The following is a 20,571-nucleotide window of genomic DNA, read 5'->3' on the forward strand; positions in this document are numbered from 1 at the left end:
TGTTTTATAATAAGATAGACTTATTGTATAGATAGTAAGCCCCCCCACCCCCCGGGGCAGAGTTTCTCTGTGTAGCCTTGGCTGTCCTGGACTCACTTTGTAGATCAGGCTGCCCTTGAACTCAGTGATCCTCCTGCCTCTGCCTCCGAGTTCTGGGATTAAAGGCCTGCGCCACCACGACCATCAGTAAACTCTTCAAAAGATACCATTAAATTTTTTTAAAATCAGCTGAATGTGGTAGTATGTTTTAATCTCAGTACTTTACAGAGACCAGTGCAGATAGTTCTCTAGGAGTTTGCACTAGGTACAACCTAGTGTGCATAATGAGCTCCAGTCAGGTCTCAATACAAACAAACAAACAAAATTAAAATGAATTTTCCTAGTAGCATTGTACCTGCAATCAAAAAGTTTAAACAGTTCCCATGGCCATGGCCAGTTTTGAGGGTAAGTAATGTGTCATACCTTTCAATGCAGTGCCCTTCAGAAAGGATAGAACTGTGACTATTAGCTACATTTTCTCTCATTTGCATGATACTGAATGAAACACACCAGATACTACAAACACACAATGTGCAGTTCCTGGTGTAAATTAGTTGTGGGGTGCTTGAGGATGGGACAGAGTGAGGCTACCTGACCTGTAGGCTGTAGGTCTTTGCTGTCTTCATGCTCTGCTTTATCTCAGGCTGCATAAGTGCACTAGGTTTGTGCTGAAAAAGTCTCCATTTAGATACTATATGTGATGGTACTTTCAAAATTGCATTTCAGAGTTAATTGGCAATGAGGTACTCAAAAATAACAAGATGGCTGTAGATTGTAATTTGAGAAAATGATTTCTTTCTAATCATTGTATTTTGTGAATTTTTCTTTAGGTATGAATTGAGAATTCGTTACTTGCCAAAAGGATTTCTAAACCAGTTTACTGAAGATAAGCCAACATTGAATTTCTTCTATCAACAGGTATTAAAAACATTTTCTTTTATACTGCTTTGGTTCTTTGAATCATCTTTATTTTGTGTATTTATTTTAGAGTAATGCTAAACCTTGTATTTGAGAGAGACTATAAATGTCCAGTATTAAAAGAATGCTAACTCATGAGAAGTTACTTTTTTGTATACTTCTTGAATTTTTGTATGCTTGGGCAAGTTGCAAGTCTTAAAAGGTGTGTTGCAGCCGGGCGTGGTGGCGCACGCCTTTAATCCCAGCACTCAGGAGGCAGAGGTGGCGGATCCCTGTGAGTTCAAGGCCAGCCTGGTCTACAAAGTGAGTCCAAGACAGCCAAGGTTACACAGAGAAACCCTGTCTCAAACAAACAAACAAAAACCCCCAACCAAACAAAAAAGGTGTGTTGCATGCTTTTAGTCCCAGTATTCAGGATGCAGAGGTAGGTGGATCTCTGTGAGTTTAAGGCCTGCCTGGTCTACAGAGTGAGTTCCAGGACAGTGAGGGCTACACAGAGGAAACCCTGTCTCAAAAGCCAAACCCAAAACAAATGAACAAAAAAACCCACAACCGCGCCCCCCTCCACACAGATTCATAAGGGAAATGAACAGTAAAAGTGACGAGCCCTGTAAGTGTGCTTTTAAGTGTGAGTCTCATAGCACAACCCCAGGATGTGACTGTGCTCTGTGGCTGCAGAGAGAACGCTGGAACAGAAGACAAGCAGTGCTGTGGCATGAATGGGGTGCCAGTAGAGGGATATTGCATAAAGTCTGTTCTGCTCTTTGAAGAATACAAGTGGATTCACACCAAAGGTGGTTTCAGGCTGTATACTAGCTGCTCTGAAGAATTATCTTGAATTTTGGAGTAAAACTCTCATATGTGAGGATGTTTTTCCCTGAAGATTGTTATCATTGTCTCTTTTTTGCAACTGATTATACATTGGGCTTTAATGCGTGACTTAGAACACTTGATCAAGTTTTCTACTTGTGAACAGTGTTCAGAAATTGCAGTAATTGACCCTCTGGACACTTGGTAAATGTTCTGTTTATCATCAGTATGGTATTGAAAGTCTGCAGTGGTTCTGGCTCTGAAACCTGCCCTGGGTGACTTACTGGCCTTACTCCCTCTAAGAAAGTAGGAAGTCTGTATGTGAGTTGCAAATGTAAGTGAAGATTATACTGTATTATTCCAGCTGCTCTTCTGTAAGCTTAGATAAAGGGCTTTTGTGTTCAGTACAGGTTGGTTTCCCCAAGCAGTTAAGTAGATAAGCAGCAGCAGACATGGGACTTAGAGGTTTTGCAATGAAAAATCATATTAATGGCTGTGTGACAAGTGAGATAAAAATCCATGGACTAGCTGTAGCCTAGGAGATAGTAGTTAAAAAGTTTGAAAGTTTTTCATGGGCAGTAGGCAATGTATTTTTTTCTGCAGAGAGCCAGAGAGTAAATATTTTAGGCTTTGAAGACCAAGAAACAAAATTTGAGACAAAAAGTAGGTGTATAGCAAGAGAAGAAACCCATTTTGACAAGTATTTGTGTTGATGTTGCTGATAGTGTAATTGAATTTAGATTTTCGTAATAGAGCTATGTTGTGAGGGAGAGCAGACAGGCTTCTCCTCTAGGTTCAGAGTGTATGTCCCTGTCTTTTAAGCAGGCTTCTTAATTCAAATCTGTGTGGAGATTGTAAGCATTTCAGCTTTTCAACTGTCTTCATGCTGACAGGTTTTCCCACATACTATGTCATCCATGAGTGCTTGTGTGTGTGTGTGTGTGGTTTATGTGTGTGAATGTAGGCATCGTGTGCCACAATGTGCACACGAGGCCTACCTTCACAGTCAGAGGATGACGTTCAGGTGCCGCTTTTCTCCCTCCACTCTGGGTTCCTGGCATCAAATTCCCGTAATCAGACCTGTGTGGCAGGCTCTTTCATTTGCTCAGTCATCTTACTGGCCTTCTTTTTAGTGTTTGGAGACAAAGACTCATTGTGGGATGGCAGAATTGTGTCATGGTTTGATATCTTTATTGCTAGAAGTGTTAACTACTGTTGCTTTATGTTAGGTGTCAGCTATGTTGCTTTACAGATTTGTTGCAGGATATTGATCACACTGTAAACCCTAAGATTGTTTTGTTTACTGGGAAAACATGTTTCTAGTTTTGGGTGGCTCAGTCTTAGCACATACCTTTAATCCAAGAGCTTTCTGCTTGAACAGAATCAAATAAAGGCAACCATAGGTCAAGAGGCAGGACAAGCAATCAGTTGACAGGGAAAAACCGGAGAGAGTAAAGAGGAACTCGGGAGGATGGAAGTAGAAGGGAGGGACATTCAGTTGGGGGGAGGGGGCAGTCCCAACAACACAGATTAATAATATAGAGTGGACAGTTAGATGGCAACTATGAGGTTGCACATTGGGTTTTGAAGAACATGAATTTTTGTGGCCCTTGCACTGAGGTTCCCAAATGCTTGGGGAAGTAGAGTGATTGCTCAGAAAAAAATTACTGCCTGTTTCTGCTTTGGGCTGAGTGGGAAGAGCATGAAGCAGCAGAGCATTGTTGTGGTGCAATATATCAGTTGGTCAAAGCCGCACAGGGAAGCAGTCTTAGACTGCACAGGCCTGCCTTGGTAAAAGGCCCAGTAGGTAAAAATGCTTGCTGTACAAGCCTGACAACTTGAGCTCAGTTGCTGAAACCCATGTAAAGGTGGAAGGAGAGAACGAACAACACAAAGTTGTCCTCTGATGTGCATTGCATAAAAGACTTAGGTCTTTAGGTTTGTTTTTGTTTTTGTTTTCTTTTATATCCAAAATTCAGTAATACTATTGACTGAATGTGAACAAATATGTAAAAAGCATTCAGCAAACATTTAGTGATTGATCATATTGTCAATATTCCTGTCTCCGATTCCTTTATTTCAGGTGAAGAGTGACTACATGCTAGAGATAGCGGATCAAGTAGACCAAGAAATAGCTTTGAAGTTGGGTTGTCTGGAAATTAGGTAGGTGATAGCGCTACATTTATTTTGTGTTTGTTTAATTTTCTAGGTATTTTCCTCTTTTATAAAATTATCAGTAAAATTGTGATTAAACTGTGAAAGGGTTTCACATTGCTTACCTATTATTTGTATCTGTTTTCCCCAGTTGATTGCCATTTAACAGCCTAAACATTACTTGTTTATACACATGTCAACATATGTGTTCCCTGATTTCAGGCGATCCTACTGGGAGATGCGGGGCAACGCCCTAGAGAAGAAATCCAACTATGAAGTGTTAGAGTAAGTACTGCACATGTGAGCTTCCCTTGTAGACTCTAAGCATTCCTTTTCCTAGCTCATCTCTACTTAGAAATTGCCTGAGGTAATGGTCTTCTCAGTCTTTATTTGGAGAAAAAGCTTTTAAGAAAAAAATCATGATGGCTGTAGTTACATTTACAAACATTTACATGTATTGATAAATGTCTTACGGCTAATAATGTGTATGACTATAACAGCGTTCATACATGTATACATAAGACAAATGTGTTTGGTTTTTTAAAAAGTTACTTACTAAATTTCACTGAAATGATACTGTCCTTCTGTTTTACATTGAAATTCAGAATTGCCCATAAATTGGTTATTAATTTTTCACTTTCTCTGTAGATCAATTAAAGATTCTTTTTTAATAAATGGAAAAGTGAGAATTATTTGCTATTCATGTATTAGAGAATGTAGAATATTTTAGAAATTCTGGTGGTAACACTAGCTTATATATTTGTCTCTTGTGTTTGGTTATTTTAAATATATGTAAGGGAAATTGGACCTTTGTCTTGATAGAAGTTCTGTACTTCATTTTGTTGATAATCAGTTGAGCAAGGCAGTTGATATTTACTGTCATTACCACTGCAGTTTCCATCTGTACTGTTACTGGAGTTCTTGTGCTAAAATATGATCAAAGGTCACCCAGAGATCATCTGTTGTAATGAAGACTATAAATGATTTTAGATCTGATTTAGACTTTTTACGTCAGTCCAAATACTTTTATAGTATGAGAGTTTAACATTTCCCCCATCTTGAAAATAGGAGCTTACAGCTGGGTGTGGTGGCACACGCCTTTAATCCTAGCACTCAGGAGGCAGAGGGAGGTGGTGGATCATTGTGAGTTTGAGGCCAGCCTGGTCTACAAAGCAACTCCAGGACAGCCAAGGCTAACACAGAGAAACCCTGTCTTGAACCCCCCCCACCACCACCACCAAAAAAAAGGAGCTTGCAATGCAGATATGGTCACAGAAAAAAAAAAAAGTAAAAGTATTCTGGAAAACAGTTACTGGTAATAGTAGGTAGTATAAAGTAATTTTAGTTACTGGGAAGCCTTCACAGGTCCAGACTGTCCATCATGTTTCAAAGTGCCCAAAGCTAATGCATCTTCCACTTTCTGAGCTTAAGACATCTTGCATTAGGTTGGTGACAGTGCATGTATACAAGACAGTAAATAGGTTCATGAAGTTATATCATGTGTATTGTATCCGCTAATTGATGAGATGAGTACAAAAGAAGTGATTTGCAGCAGAATTTTTACTGTCCTTTTTTAGATAGTTTAGGTCTAGCATTCACTGTAGTTTATCTTTTTATTTAAAATAGCTACCTACATTCTTCAGCCCTAAAAGACTCCTTAATGCTTAAAATCCAGATAAATAGAATTAGAGAAATCATTAAAAGTTGCTTGTCAGTAGATTTATTGTTTTGGTTTTGGTGGTGATGGTGATTGTATGCGATAGGGTTTCAGTTAGCCTGCTGGCTTCGGACATCTGACCCTCCTGCCTTCACTCCCAAGTGCTAGGATGACAGGTATTCATTCTGGGTGAAGTATTTGGAGAAAGTTTTAGGTGCAAGTTCCTAAGTTAGAAATGAGTCAGGTTTTGCAGTACAGTTCATGTAAAATTGACTTCTAGAAATTACAGAAATTCAGGTAACAATAAATAAACAGAAGAGGAAGAATTGGGGTTTTGCATGGCACCTTCAAAATTGTGGTGTGATGTTTTTATGAGATAGCAGAAAAATGGACTTTAAGATTCCTTTTAAAAAGTCAGTATAGCTACTTGCTACTGTATGGGTTGTTTTTTCTTCCACCCCTTTTCTTCTACCCTTTCAACTCCCCAAAACTGGATAAAAGAAAAAAGGATAGAGAGGAAAGGAAAGAGATCATTGAATAAAGTCAGAAAGGGGGCAACATTATCGATAGACTACTTCTGCTGATTAGGGGTGTCAGGTTCCCTGGGGCGAGTTTGATCTTTGCCTTCAGGTTATCTAATTTCTTCTTGTTGTTTCTTCTTTGTGTACAACTACTGAACAAACCTCCACCAACAGCATCCACCCACTAACAAGCAGCTCACAGGGCTCTAGCATTTATATACCTTCTGAAAAGCCCCCAGCGCTCCAAAGGTCACACACACTCACATCTGCAGCTGGTAAAACCATTCATGCCTCTGCTAGAGTATGAGGCAAATCATAGTCAGTTGCTACAAAGTAGCCCCATATCTCCAAAACTGAGATTAAAATGAAAACATGCTGTTATAATACTTCTGTCTTTTGTTTGCTTGTTTCTTTGTGATTTTGTTTTTTTGTTGTTGTTTGTTTGTTTGTTTCTTTGTTTTGTTCTGTTTTGTTTGTGTAGCCTTGGCTGTCCTGGACTCGCTTTGTAGACCAGTCTAGCCTCGAACTCATAAAGATACGCCTGCCTCTACCTCCCGAGTTCTGGGATTAATTCTGTGTCTTTTAAAGAAACCAAAATTCCAGAATTGTCACTACAGGTCAAGGCTAGTGGTTATTACTACTTGAACAAAGGAAGAAGAGACAGAGCAAGTGTGTAAATCAAATTCTTCTTAGAGGATATGGCTTAGTGTCTTAATGACAAGATCAGAAGTGGTCAGTTTGTATTTATGTGTAGTGATCACACAGGTAAACATGGTAGCTACTGCAAGAAAAGGGTCTCATGTCTTATGACTATAACTTTGCTCTCTTTTATATGCTTCACCTCTAAATACCTGAGCTTTTGCACTCCTGCCACAGGAGTCATGACTGTGGAGTTATGACGTTTGTATGATGTCCTTCCAAAATTGGTGGTTGCATATGCAGAATGGCTGACTCCAGGCCTGACTCTTCTACTGCTGCTTGATTAGAAGTCCTTTCTGGTATACAGTAGTGGTTATGCTGGTACCTGTTTCTTGTTATTAGCAGAAAATTGGTGTCATGATTCCAGCACTGAGTGTGAGGTGACTGTAATCGCCACAGTAAAGAGGAAAGATGATCAGCTGGCATAAAACCAAACTGTAGAACTCTTCCAAAGAACACTAGCAAAAATGAGTAAAAAAAGTGCAGGTGTCACCAGTTGAGTGTTACTTGTTTTCAAAGGTAATTAATTCAGTGTTCTCTAGAGAAAATTTAAGTTACATTGTCAAATTGGGGAAGGGGTTCATATCCCATAACACCTTCTAGGTTTTCATAAATAATCATTTGTAGGAGCCAGAGGGCTCAAAGAGACCACAAGAAAATGTCCCACAGCGTCAACAAACCAGCTCTCAATAGAGGTTCACAAAGATAACCAACAACCAGGGAGCCTGCATGGGTCTGAGCCAGGTCCTCTGCATACATATTATGGTTATAAAGCTTAGGTTTTGTGAGACATCAGACATGGGAAACAGGCTGTCTCTGACTCTTGCCTGCTTTTGGGACCCTTTTCTTCCTACTGGATTGCTTTGTTTAGCCTTAATATGGGGGAAGTGTCTAGTCTTACTGCAGCATGATATAGTCTGTTTGGTTGATCTCCCTGGGAAGCCTGCCCTTTTCTGAAAGGGTATGGAGGAGTGGATCTAAGGGACAAGAGGAGTGGGCATAGAGGAGGAAGGGGAAATTGTGGTCAGAGAAGAATAAATTTAAAAAAAAAAAAAAAGAATGTAATCCTTTCAAAATGTGTGTTGCACGAGTTGTTTCTAGTGTAAATGGGATTAGGTTAGATGTCGATTCTGCAGTTTTGTCTAACCTTATGTAGAAGGTGTCTTTGTAGGGAGGGCATCCTTCTGAAGAAGTACACATCCACTCCCCTTGAGTGTATATACCCATCCTTTTCTGAAGCCTGTGTCTCCCTTCTTCCTCTGTCCTCTTTCTCACATCTCCCCTTCCATCATGACCATCCTGTTAACTAACCTGTGCTTAACTCTGTATAAAAATTAAAATCCAAGTTTGGAGGGCCTCACAGTCACTTATAACTCTAGTGCATCTGACACTTCTTTTGGTTTCCATGGGTACCCACGTACATATAGCTTACACTCAGACACCTACACAGACTCATACGTAAATTTTAAAAAATCTTTTAAGAAAAATTGTTAAATGTTTCTTTTAAAACTTTTGTAAATTGGGACTGGAGAGACGTCACTTGCTGCTCTTTAGAGGACCTGAGTTCAATTCCCAGCACTCACATGGTGGTACACAATTATCTGTAACTCGGGTATCAAGGGATCTGACACCGTCTTCTGGCCTCTGAGGATACCAAACATACGCCTCCATAAAATATCCATGCATATTAAAAAAATTTTTTTAAGAAAAAGAAATGAAATCAATAAATTGGCTTCTTTCTTACCTTTCTAGTGTGTGTGTTTGTGTGTGTGTGTGTGTGTGTGTGTGTGTGTGTGTGTGTGTGTGTGTGTGTGTGCATGCTTACTTTGTATTTATGTTTTGCTTTTTGAAAAAAGATCTCAGTGTGTAGTCTGCTGACTGACTCATGATCCTTTGTCCTGAGTCTTTTGAGTGCCACCACCAGGTCTGGCTGGGTTTTTTTGTTTGTTTGTTTGTTTTGTTTTTTTAAGGTTCATTGTTATCCTAGTGGTGTCTGGTCAGAGCATGGTCTGAGAAATACCCCTGATTTTGTGAATTTGTCTTAGTGGATAAGTTAAGACCACCCCTACCACCATATTTTGTTATGTAAATGCATGAAATATGTGACAAGGTGGAGAGAATTTTACAGTAATTGCTCATGTGTCCCCACATAATCTCCACTTAACACGATGTTCTTTTTCCTTTATGTCATCAACTTTTAAAAGTTTTTCAGCCTTGCTTAAAAAGTTCATTTTTGGCTGTGGTCTAGCTCAGAGAGGTAAAGCCCAACACTTTCTAAAGGCTGGGCACTTGCTGCACAGTGTGCTTGTTTTCTAGTTGGCCTTCTGACCAGTAGGTACTGATGGGGTGTCTGTATAGAACCTTAAAAGAAGCACAGTAAAATATCCAACTCTTCAATGGCCTTGCTAGTTTACTTTCAGAGGTTTTTAGTGTTTTCTTTCTGTTTAGAGGCTCCATGTTTAGTCATACAAACAGAATGTGTATGTTTTTTGTTGTTGTTAAATTCTATTTAGTGATTTCTGTGTCTAATAATTTTTTACTTTTGATGTTTTGCCTTAGTCTGTTCTCTCCCCTCCCTTCTTTCATTCCTTTCTTTTGTGGGGAGGGGAGGTTCCAGACTAGGCTTTTCTGTTTGTAGCCCTGGCTGTCCTGGAACTCACGTTATAGACCAGCTGAGATTAAAGGTATTTGCCACTACACCTGGCATCTTATTTTCTTTTTTAGAATTTTTTTTTTTTAATGTGCATGAACTTTTTGCCTGCATGGATGGATGTGCACCATTTGTATGCCTGGTGCCTGAGGAAATCAAAAGAGGGTGTCAGATCCTGTGAAATGACCAGTACAGATGGTTGTGAGCCTCTATGTGCATGCTGAGATTCAAACCTGAACCCTTTGCAAGACCAACCAGTGCTTTTAATGACTGAATCATATTTCCAGCCCTTTTTCTGTTCTTAAATTTTTAGCTGTATCTCTTGTAAATTTCATTCACACTAGATTTTTTTCAGATCGTGTTTTAACTGGTAGATTTAATATTTGTTGTTCTGTTGTGTGTGAACATGTACTCACTTATCTTCATTTCTGATGTTGTAGAAATTTGGGACAAAGTATGCTTTTGGGGATGGTGTTTCTTTCTTTCTCTCTCTTTTTATTTCTTTCTCTTTCTTTTCCTTTCCCTCCCTCCCTCCCTCCCTCCCTCTCTTTCTTTCTTTTCTGTTTTTTTTGAGACAGGGTTTCTCTGTGTAGCCCTGGCTGTCTTGGACTTAATTTGTAAATCAGGCTGGCCTCCAGTGCTGGGATTAAAGGCTGTGCCACCATGCCCAGCTTAAAGTATGCTTTTTAATTCTATAGGTTCATGTTTTCATTGGAAAATGTCTGCCATTATCTCTCCAATATTCCTGTAGGTATATCTCCCCCAGAATCCCCCAGTGTCTCACTGTGTACCCCTGGCTGTCCTGGAACTGAACAGAGATCCACCTGCCTCTGTCTTCTGAACGCATAGTCTGTTGTAACCGTTTTTTCCTGTTGGCCCTGCTGATTGGGTGGCTTAGGTCACTACTTGCCATTCCCACTGCAACTCTGGGCTCTGTGATGGCATGTTCTCCTTCATTCTTAGTGTCCTCTGTGCTCATACGTGCATATTCAGTTTCATTTCCTCACTCCCCCTTTTCTTTTACATGCCTGTCTTGTGTTTTGTACTTGACGCTAATCTTGTTATGCCAGCATTGTCTAAGTCTTCTGCTACTCTTGACTCCCACTTACACTCTTAGCTTGTCTCCTAGGTGGGGTGACTTGGCCTACAGGGGCTTCATTTCTGAAAACTTCAATGGTGACTTCTGAGGAGATCCAGGGAATATCATCACTTCTGCCTCCCCCAGTTCCCACTTCAGTGTCCCAGAATGTTTATTTGTTGGTTTTGGCTTTTTGAGCTAGTCCCTAGTTGATGTTCGACTTGGTCTGTAGCTCAGGATGATCCTGAACTGCAGATCCCCTTGCTTCCATCTTTCCTGTGCTGGGGTTACAAGACCATTGTGCTCAGCCTTAGAAGGTGTGTGTGTGTGTGTGTGTGTGTGTGTGTGTGTGTGTGTGTGTGTGTGTGTGTGTGTGTGTGTGTGTGTGTGTTTTTAGTTAGTTTTTGGTGGCAAAATTCTGTCATCTTGGAATCTTTCTTTTAGTTTCCCTTACTTTTTTAAGTTGTTTGTTTGTTTATTATGTATATGAATATGCTGTCTTCACATACACCAGAAAAGGCATTGGATCATAATACAGATGGCTGTGAGCCACCATGTTGGTGCTGGGAATTGGACTCAGGACCTCTGGAAGAGCAGCCAGTGCTCTTAACCACTGAGCCATCTTTTCAGCCTGTTTCCTCATTTCTTGAAAGGTAGATTTATTCTGTTACTATTTCTAGATTAGCAGTTAATTTTCTCAGTGCTTTACAAATACTTACAGACACATCACTTTGATCTTACCTTCCACCATGTATACTTTAGGGGCTGGTCTGTGCCCTAGGAATGGTGTTAGCTAAGGAGATGCTTGTGACTCCTGTTGGTCATTCCTGGCTTGCACAGTACCAAGTCAGCCTGGGTACCCCAGAACCTTTACAGTTTATATATACTTTTTCAGTACAGAAAAAGTGTGCATATTCAGAATATTAACTGTTCATTACCAACTTCAAGATCTCTTTTCTTTTTCCATAGGAAGAAAAATCATTTAAATAGTTTATATACTTGATAAGATACTACTATAAGAAAATTTAAAGATAAATGGTAATTTACAAATACATTTCAATTTTAGCACATTTCAAAAGAATGATTTTTATAGCATTTAAAATAATAAGGTGAATATGTAACTGTAGGAACACACTATTTGGATACTTGTGGTTTGTTTTTCTTTTATCTTCCCTTAAACTAAAGATTTCATTACTTTTCCTTTTGTTATTTCAAACATAGCGCAACTGGGGTGCCTTTTTTTTTTCCTGTCTGAGGAGGTTCAAGACAGAGAGTTTCTTTGTGTAGCCTTGGCTGACCTGGAACTTGCTCTAGGCTAGGCTGCCCTCAAACTCAGAAGACCCACCTGCCTCTGCCTCCCAGTGCTAGGATTACAGGCGTGCGCGTCCACTGTTTCAGTGCCTTTCCTTTGATGAACAGTAATGTGGCAGTGAGGGGCCAGCTTCACCTGCTCCTTCACATCCCTGATGAACAGACTGATGGAAGTTAGGTGAGACTTTCATGTACATCTGAAAATGAGAGCCAAGAGGTGGAAGGTGGCTACTGCAGGAGGCCACAGGCTTAGAGAAAAGAGTCACACTGAAAGTGCTAATACACTTTGACATGCTGACAGCTGAGGTGGTGTTATTGAGGTTATAATCCTACCACCTAGAATCCTTAATGTCTCACTTTGCTGTTTTTGAGAGGAGGGAGAATTCAACCAGTCCGGGTACTAACAAGCACTTGGGTAAGGAGGAACATGGGCAACTTCCCAATGGCAGCACCGCTAAGGAAAATGTCTTTTTCCTTCTGCAGCATTTTACTTCTAAGTGTTCTGCCTTTTAAACTGTTTTAATCTGCTTTGCTTGTAGTGTGTTTTGCTATATTGTTTTTGTTGTCTCCTTTGCCTAGAGGAATGTGAGCAGCATCAACATAGGGATCTATATGGGTTTCTGATGGGCATCTGATTCTTATTAAATAATCTGTATCCCTTGGATAAGTGTGTGATATAAAGTTACCTTGGGTTGGGGGCAGGACTCAACACTGCACAAGTATTGAGGTCACCAATACTTGACAAGGCTAGATCAGTACCTATCCAGGTACTCCACTGTTTCCAGAGTCTCTTGGGTCACAAAACTTCTCTTCAACTACGTAGCTTGCCGTCCAGCTAGTCACACCTCCTGCACCAAACCCCTGTACTCCAGGCCAAAGCTCTCCTGACTGGAAGGGCTTCCAGGGTATTTTCAGAGGGGGGAAAAATAAATAAATAAAATAACTGATCTTTTGGGTTCTAAACGAACACATTCTTAACCACCGTATGCAGTGAGAATGGACAACCTACTTCTTCATCCAGGCTTCTCTAAGGCAGTGAGAGTTCTGTGAAGGTTCTGCCTTACTATTAGGGACTCTTGGCTGAGACTCACAACAGGGAGGAATGCCTTTGAGATTATGCATCATTTGTGCACGCGCGTGCGCGCGTGTGTGTATGTGTGTGTATGTATGTGTATAGTGCTTACTCTGTCCCTTACCATCATCAGAGAGAGAGGCTGGCTTGACCCCTGAACTATGCCAGAGTAGTACTATCGAAGTGTAAAGTGTCAAAGTTTTTCACATGGGAAGACCCTGTGCTTTTTAATGAGAAAACAAGGAAAGGGAAGAGTCTGGTAGACACTACTTTTCATATCCACTTCATATTAGACACAGCGGTTCTCAAAAGGGGAAAGGGGCCTTAAACACAGCTAGAGCGAGACAGTGCATCGGGGTTAGAACAGTTCACTGGCAGGCAGAACCAGAAAACAGCATGCCAGAGCCAAGAAACTGACTTTTGGATGTGATAAATTGTATATCAAGGAATCCATTGATTTAGGTGCTGCCTGTTCAGGTTATAGGTTAATGAGTTTAATTGGATGGAATGTCAGCCATACAAACTACACGATTTCTGTGCTTTTGATTATAGATTGTGAATCAACTTTTTTAATTGATATTTTATATTCAGTAGTTAGTTTTTCTCTGAAAAAAATACCTCTCCATTACCTGAACTTCACTTTTCTCATTGGTCCCTTTCTATTTTTCCATGATTTTCTGATCCCATGTCTTTAAAGGTACATTTCATCTTCCTGGAACACAGTGCCATCTAGTGGACAAATTGCTAGTTCAGTATCCAAAGTAGGCAGTAAATTTCAAAAGCAAGCCCAAACTGTACTTTCTGATCTGTTTCTTGACCAAGTGTTTTGAGGTTTTTAATAATGATGACAGGCCTGAGTGTATACCCAACTTAGCAAAATTTCTGGTATTTCTGACACTCCTATACACTTACCTTTTGAGCCAGGACTAGTCATTTGAGTTTTCTTTTCTTTGAAGAGCTTACAGATTACTGTTTTAGAGATGGTGTGAGCCTGGGAGAGCTGGGCCTAAAAATGAGGTGAACTAAAGTCTTATGCAGTAGCAGACTTTATTTAGAATATCAGACAACTTATACATGAGTAAAGTGTCCAGTCACAACGAAAAGCTGGTGTGACAGACAAGCTGCATGTGGTAGACAAACTACATATGGCAAAATCAGGTTTTTCCATAGAGGTATATAAATGAATAACAATCATCTGCTATACCTGAAAGGGTCATGAAAGCACTTTCCAAAAAACAATTCCATATGTTTGAAGAAACTGAGGTCTCAAAACTCTTGTCTGTCTGTCTGTCTGTCTCTCTGTCTCTCTCTCTCTCTCTTTAATGTACATTGGTGTTTTGCCTGCATGTCATTATAGACAGTGTGAACTACCTACCATGTGGGTGCTGGGAATTGAACCTGGGTCCTCTGGAAAAGCAGTCTGTGCTCTTAACCACTAAGCCATCTCTCCAGCCTCTGACTCTTGTCTTATTATCTTCCAAACACTCAGAATTCTCACACAACTCCATTCTTGGACCGTGTTCTGACAGTTTATGTCTTGTTTGTTTGTTTGTTTGTTTTGAGACAAAGTTTCTCTATGTAATAGCCCTTGGCTATCCTGGACTCACTTTGTAGACCAGGCTGGCCTTGAACTCACAAAGATCTGCCTCCCAAGTGCTGGGACTAGAAGCACATGCCACTATGCCTGGCTGACAGTTTATGTCTTAATTAGGCTATTTTTCTCTAAAATACAGTAGTTACCTAGGAGGAACTAATGCGTTTAAGAATAACCTCTATGCCATACCTGAGAAAGAACAGTTTTATCACATACTGCCATTTGCAGTGAGACAGTGTTCCAAACGGGATTTCAACAGTAGAGGGGAAGTTGAAATGAATTGTAATCATGTTTTTGTACATAGCTACAAAATAATTTATCCATCTTCCATGAATATGCTATAGGTTGGAGTTTGATTATAGTTGTTTATCTGAACAAACAGAAGAATACATAACTGCTTTTGTGTTCTTTCATGTATGTTATTATTGATTGATGGTATTATTTGTAAATATGCTTCTTTTTATATTTCAGAAAAGATGTTGGTTTAAAGCGATTTTTTCCTAAGAGTTTACTGGATTCTGTCAAGGTAATTAGAATATGAGTCTCTGACTATATCCCTTTCCTATTGAAAACTTTACATTGAGAAAGTAAAATGGTGCATTTCCCCATTCGCATGGTAAAGCTGCAGTGGGAAAAGCTGACTGTGTGAGAGTCATGCTAACTTCAGACAAGTCAATTTTCACAGAGCCTTTCTCTATATAACCATGGCTTTGCTTGATGATTGTAATAACCACCTAAATGCAAAACTAGAAATAGTTCATACTGCAGCCCTGTAGCCAAGGTTTGTATAGTCTATATTTTGACACACAGAAGAAAAGGAATCCTGTTTTAAGGGATCATAGTGAATCATAAGCACTGTGTGTGTATTGCTGTATCCCTGCACAGATGCATGTCTCTATATCCTGTGCATGAGTTTACATTGTTGCATCCCGTTTGTATCATTAAGTATTTGTGTGTGCGCGTGCATGCATGTACGTGTGTATATGTGTATGTACCACTAGATCTAGTGTGTGTGTTCACTGTGTCTGGTGTATATGTGTGTGCTGCATTCTCTGTGTATCTATGTCCCTGTCACCTGTGTGCATGTTTGCATTGCTGGCACTCTACATGTGCACATTCTAATGGTCAATCTCTGTTCGGTGTGGTTTTTGTGATGGTAACTTTGGAAGTAGCTTCCATAAAGACGGACTCCAGCATGGCTATCATTGGAGACAGCACTCTGAGCTCTGAGTGCTGTTTCCCATCCAATCCAGAGCACACCTCCGGATACCTGCTTACAGTGGGAGAACATAGATGTGGTCCATGAAGGGTTCTTTTGCCAGCCTCACAGTATGGGGCATGACCTCTTATTTCTACAATGAAGACTCTTCTGTGGAGATAGTGTGAACATGTACCATATAAATGTCTATATCAATACAGTACCTGTCAAGTAGCAGTTCATAAACAATGGCTATTATTACCTTTATTTTTTTACTATTACAAAGATATTTCTCTATATCCTATTAACCCAAGGCCTATTAAGGCTAAGGCATACATACTAAATAATGTTCAGTTCTAGTTCAGAAAATTGGCTCCATAGCCAAACTATCTTGTTAGAGTCCTGGCATCAGTGTAAATCACCCATGACTTTGGATAAATGACTGACTCTCAGTTTCCACTTCTGAAACATAGATAGCACCAGCTTCTGACATATATTGTGTGTGAAGAGCCAGCAAGTCAGTTGTGTACATTCTTAGAAGATGAGTTCCATAGATGTGTCTAGCATGAGAAGATGTCTAACATGCTATGAAGCATGATGAAAGATTGAGTTCTGTATCTCTTACTGCATGACTGGACTCACAGGAATGGATTTCTTTTCTTGCCAGTAGAGCTAGACTCTGTTTTCTGAATGTGGTCCGTGCTGGCAGGTCACTGTACTTTTAAGTGCAGTCTGTGGTAAAGCCTTGTGTCTATGCCTCGGTGCCGGCCACTGTCAGACCCATTCCTGTGGTACCTTGAGGTTTATCTTCCTCCCCTTCTGGAGGTTGACAGCATGCTGCCTACTGTAAACAATTCTTGGTCATATCACAGGGAAAATAAATGTAGAGAGTTCTGGAAGTGCAGTAGGTCTTAAGGAGAGCAATAAGAAAGTGCATCCTTTGTAGTATGTGGGGCTCTTTTTAGGGATGCTACTGCACTTCTAAATTGTCCGTTGAGTTTCGGCTCTATTAGTGAAGCACTGGAAAGAGGTGTTGGGGCTCCACCTCTTGCTGGTGCCTGTCTGTCACAGAACCCACTTCTGTAAGGGTGGCAGGGACTGGGAATACAAATGTAGAAGATGCTGTCCTCGCTACAAGTTGGCTTAGATTTGGCAGAAAGAGCTTTAAATCAAGGTTTGCAGAGTAGCTGAAAAATGGCAATTATGGTCCTTAGGAGTGTTGGCAGTCTTCTGGAGTAGGTAGAACCTTGGTTTATCTGGATTGTTGGATTGTTCAGTGTGAGGACCACAAAGGCATGGAACAGAGGCCCCCTTATTCCAGCTTGAGACAGCTCAGGAGTAGGAGGACTATGGAGTCATTGAAACAGGGTAAAACACAGTGTCTGCAACTTGACATTGCTATTAGTTGGCAGATGCTCCAGCCAACATTCACTTAATGGCTATATTTTATGTGCCAGTGATTCTCAAATGATAAAGCCTTTGGTGGCTTCTGAAAGCTGCTGTCACATGTAAAAAAAAATCCCAAGTATTACTGCTGTTTTGGGGAGTCTAAGACACTATTTTAGGTTTACAAACAATCATTATATTCAAAACAGGGATGTGAGTACAGGCCATGGGTGTGAGGCAGACGCTGATGGAAGCTTAGTGGAGCCTGCCCATGTCTGTGTTCTCTTGCTCTGGCCTCCTTCTTCATGCCCTTGCAGAAATGGAAAACATGTCTTCTATCTTAGATCGTACACAGTATCTAAGGGGCTTGCTTTTTTTTTTTTTTTTTTTTTTAATTTGTAATTTTATAGTTACTGACTTGTTTTTGTCTTAATATAGTATATTTTCACACAATGAGTTTATCTAGTACCAGGTATATAGCATATTTGATGGATCCTGTTTAAATCAAAGAATAAAAAAATGAACAGCAACCTTAAAAACAAATAAAACTGGAGAATAGCCCAGAGAGCGGGGCATCTGCCCTGCTGCCACCACACTCTTCAGGCCTTTCCCAGCTCTGTCCTTCCTGACCTCTTTTGTCCTGCTCCATTCCAGCATGCTTTTTCTCTGGGAGCTGTATCTGGCCAAGTGGTGAGAGCTCAGCCCTGATTATGCTTTGAGTTGAGTCAGTATGTGATCTCTATGGCCAGTGCTCTCTGTGGGCATAAGTGCTGGGGCAAGAGGCCTACATCTTTCACAGAAGGGGATAAGGACAATGAGATAGCAATCTGCACGACAGATTGAAAACCAAGGAACAGAAGCAGAAAGAGTGGTCAAGGAAAATGTGAGGGGCAGTGGTCATGCTTAGAAAACTAGAGATGGCTAAAGAACATGGGATTTATAGGAAGTTGACTCAAAGCAGGTGTCATTATGTCATAACTGGGCATTTGGATATAAGCAGAGCTCATTTTTAGCTATCATTAGCTGTCTACAGCTGCACCAAACTCACATATGAAGAAGGCTTTGAGAACCATTTTCTTACATGTTCTCTTCAAATTTTTTCACATTTATTCATTTAGTGTGTATGTGCATACAGGTATTTGTGTATGTGTGCACACATACATATTTGAACATGCCACAGAACACACATGGAAATCAAAATACAGCTTGTGGGATTGGCTCTTTTCTTTTACCATGTGAGGCCGGGCATCAGGCTATCAAGTTGTCTGGCTTGTTGATGTCTTCTTAGGGTTATTGTTGCAATGAAACACTGTGACCAAAAACAACATGGGAAGGAAAGAGTTTATTTGGCTAACATGTCCTGACAAAAGTTCATTGAGGGAAGCCAAGGCAGGACTCAACCTGGGCAGGAACCTGGAGGTTCTTGGTGAGGCTTCCTTCTCTCCCTCCCAGATGACTTAGCTTGTGTCAAGTTGACATAAAACTAGCCAGCACAGTAAGTACCTTTACCAACTGAAACATCTCACAGCCCCTTTTATTATTGAAAAGAGATTCACTTTAATTTTTTAAAATTTAAATACTGTTTGTTTCTTAAATAGCTTTAATCAGGAGAAACTATATCCTTAGGCCAAGATTTCTTCCCATTCTTCGTAAATTTCCTTGCTGCCCCCTCCACCTGCCAGCAAACTTCTCTGGACTTTGGTACTACTGTAAAGCTGTTCCCATAAGCTATACAGCACCTATTTCACACAATAGGTATAGGCAGCCTCTCCTTCAGAAACAACCACAAGAAATGCTGCAACAAGAAATACATATCTGAGCTCCTCTTTGATTTTGGAGTTAGCTCAATTGAATGGCTAGGTTTATTAGTGTTAGTTTTTCCATAAGCAAGGTATGTCTTTATATTTTTCTCTTGCTGTCCTTTTGTCTTACTTTAAGTGCTCTATTTGCATATACACCTGCATACCAGAAGAGGGCATCAGATCGCTTTATAGTGATCTGTGAGCAACCTTGTGGTTGCTGGAAATTGAACTCAGGACCTCTGGAAGAGCAGACAGTTCTCTTAACCAGTGAGCCATCTCTCCAGCCCAGACTTAAATTTCTAAAAGATTGTAGTTAACATTCTCATTGAATGGTAAAACTTGACTGAGCTGTGATGTTTCCAAAAACAGAGAACAGGCTGCACAGGCCTTGGGTGTTGAGAATAACAGACAAGGTATCTTAACATTTTAGATTAATGATTAAAATCACTATTTCAGTAACATTAGTAAACTCAAGTTCAGGGGTACGCTATAGTTCTCATGTTTCTCCTCAGATGTATCAAGGTCATAAATGATGAAGAGGCAAGCAGGCTCTCAGTTTAGGCGACTAGTAACATGAATGTATATACAGTTTGGATAGGAATTCAATGAATTGTGTCATAGTGTTTTTGATTGTATAAGGAACAGGACTGAGGAAATCCTGCCTACCATCTTAACGATTCTATGGTAGACCTAGACCTAGATGACAAGTCAAAACAGTCAAACCTTAGTGTGTTTCCATATTCCTGAACAACAGGAATCTTATTTCAAAACTGCAAATGCTGAAAGATCAAAGGATCTCTCCAGTTTCCAAGTGATACAATAATGACCTGGGTACTTGGAGGCTGAGGTAGGAGGATCTCAAGTTCAGGGTTAGCCCAGGTACATATCAAGACTGTCTCAAAACCACGCAACAACAACAACAACAACAATACATAATACAAGCTCATAATAATAACAGCAACCCATAATCATTTCAACATGGCTTGACATAATAAAGTAATTTCCTAGGATATTGCTGGCACTGCATATACTAGGATCTGTTGGGGGAGCCAAGGGAAGTAAAAGCTGACCTCTGCTTGAGGCACTTGCCCTTGAGTCCAGGCCCTTTAGATAGAAGAGACACTTTGTGCACTACTGATGTGTCTGTACTGAGCCTGGGCTGTGTTATGTGATTCTTCAGAATGCATTCAGCCTTTCGTTGTTTTATAGCAAATTTTCTTAACCTTACATGAACATTTATATGAAAACCCATAGTAATCCATGTGGCTAGCAGCATCTGATTATCATTAGGTTGACTAATGGGAGGTGATTTGTTAGATTAATATAACTGAAGAGCAGCAATTCTGAGTGGTGTATCTTCATGATGCTCTTGCACGTTCATACGCAATTGCTCTCTCCATGTGAACTGGTTTCACACTTAAGTGTACTTAGGTAGATGACTTAATTCTTTAGTCTGGCCAGTAGTTTTTGACAGTGTCTTAGTCAAGGCCAGTATTTGCTGGGATTCCCAGACTCCTAAAAGTTTCAAAGACCACTATCAGGGAGGTGCATTTTTATAGTTGGGCCATATTGACTTTGCACACATTTACTTCTGTTAGTTCAAGCATGATCCAAAGCCAGAACTAGTTCTACTCAGGAGCTGGACTCTCCTTGCTCCCCTTCTGCTTCACTCCCATTAGAGT

At 40.2% G+C, this 20,571-nt stretch overlaps 1 protein-coding gene across 9 annotated transcripts in view; it reads left to right on the forward strand.

Annotated features, from left to right (window-relative positions):
• Ptk2 (protein tyrosine kinase 2) overlaps window positions 1-20,571 on the forward strand; it is a 172,316-nt gene that overhangs the window by 48,972 nt on the left and 102,773 nt on the right. For 8 of the 9 annotated variants that reach the window (XM_051159553.1, XM_051159546.1, XM_051159547.1 and 5 more), the window contains 4 exons: window positions 870-957; window positions 3,851-3,930; window positions 4,144-4,206; window positions 14,975-15,029. In XM_051159553.1, coding sequence (XP_051015510.1) covers window positions 870-957; window positions 3,851-3,930; window positions 4,144-4,206; window positions 14,975-15,029 — 286 coding nt within the window. Of the gene's footprint in view, window positions 1-869; window positions 958-3,850; window positions 3,931-4,143; window positions 4,207-14,974; window positions 15,030-20,571 lie in introns of those variants that run through there. The other variant, XM_051159556.1, reaches the window with a different exon arrangement.

Source organism: Acomys russatus, chromosome 17 (assembly GCF_903995435.1).
Source record: "Acomys russatus chromosome 17, mAcoRus1.1, whole genome shotgun sequence".
Classification (NCBI taxonomy): Eukaryota; Metazoa; Chordata; class Mammalia; order Rodentia; family Muridae; genus Acomys; species Acomys russatus.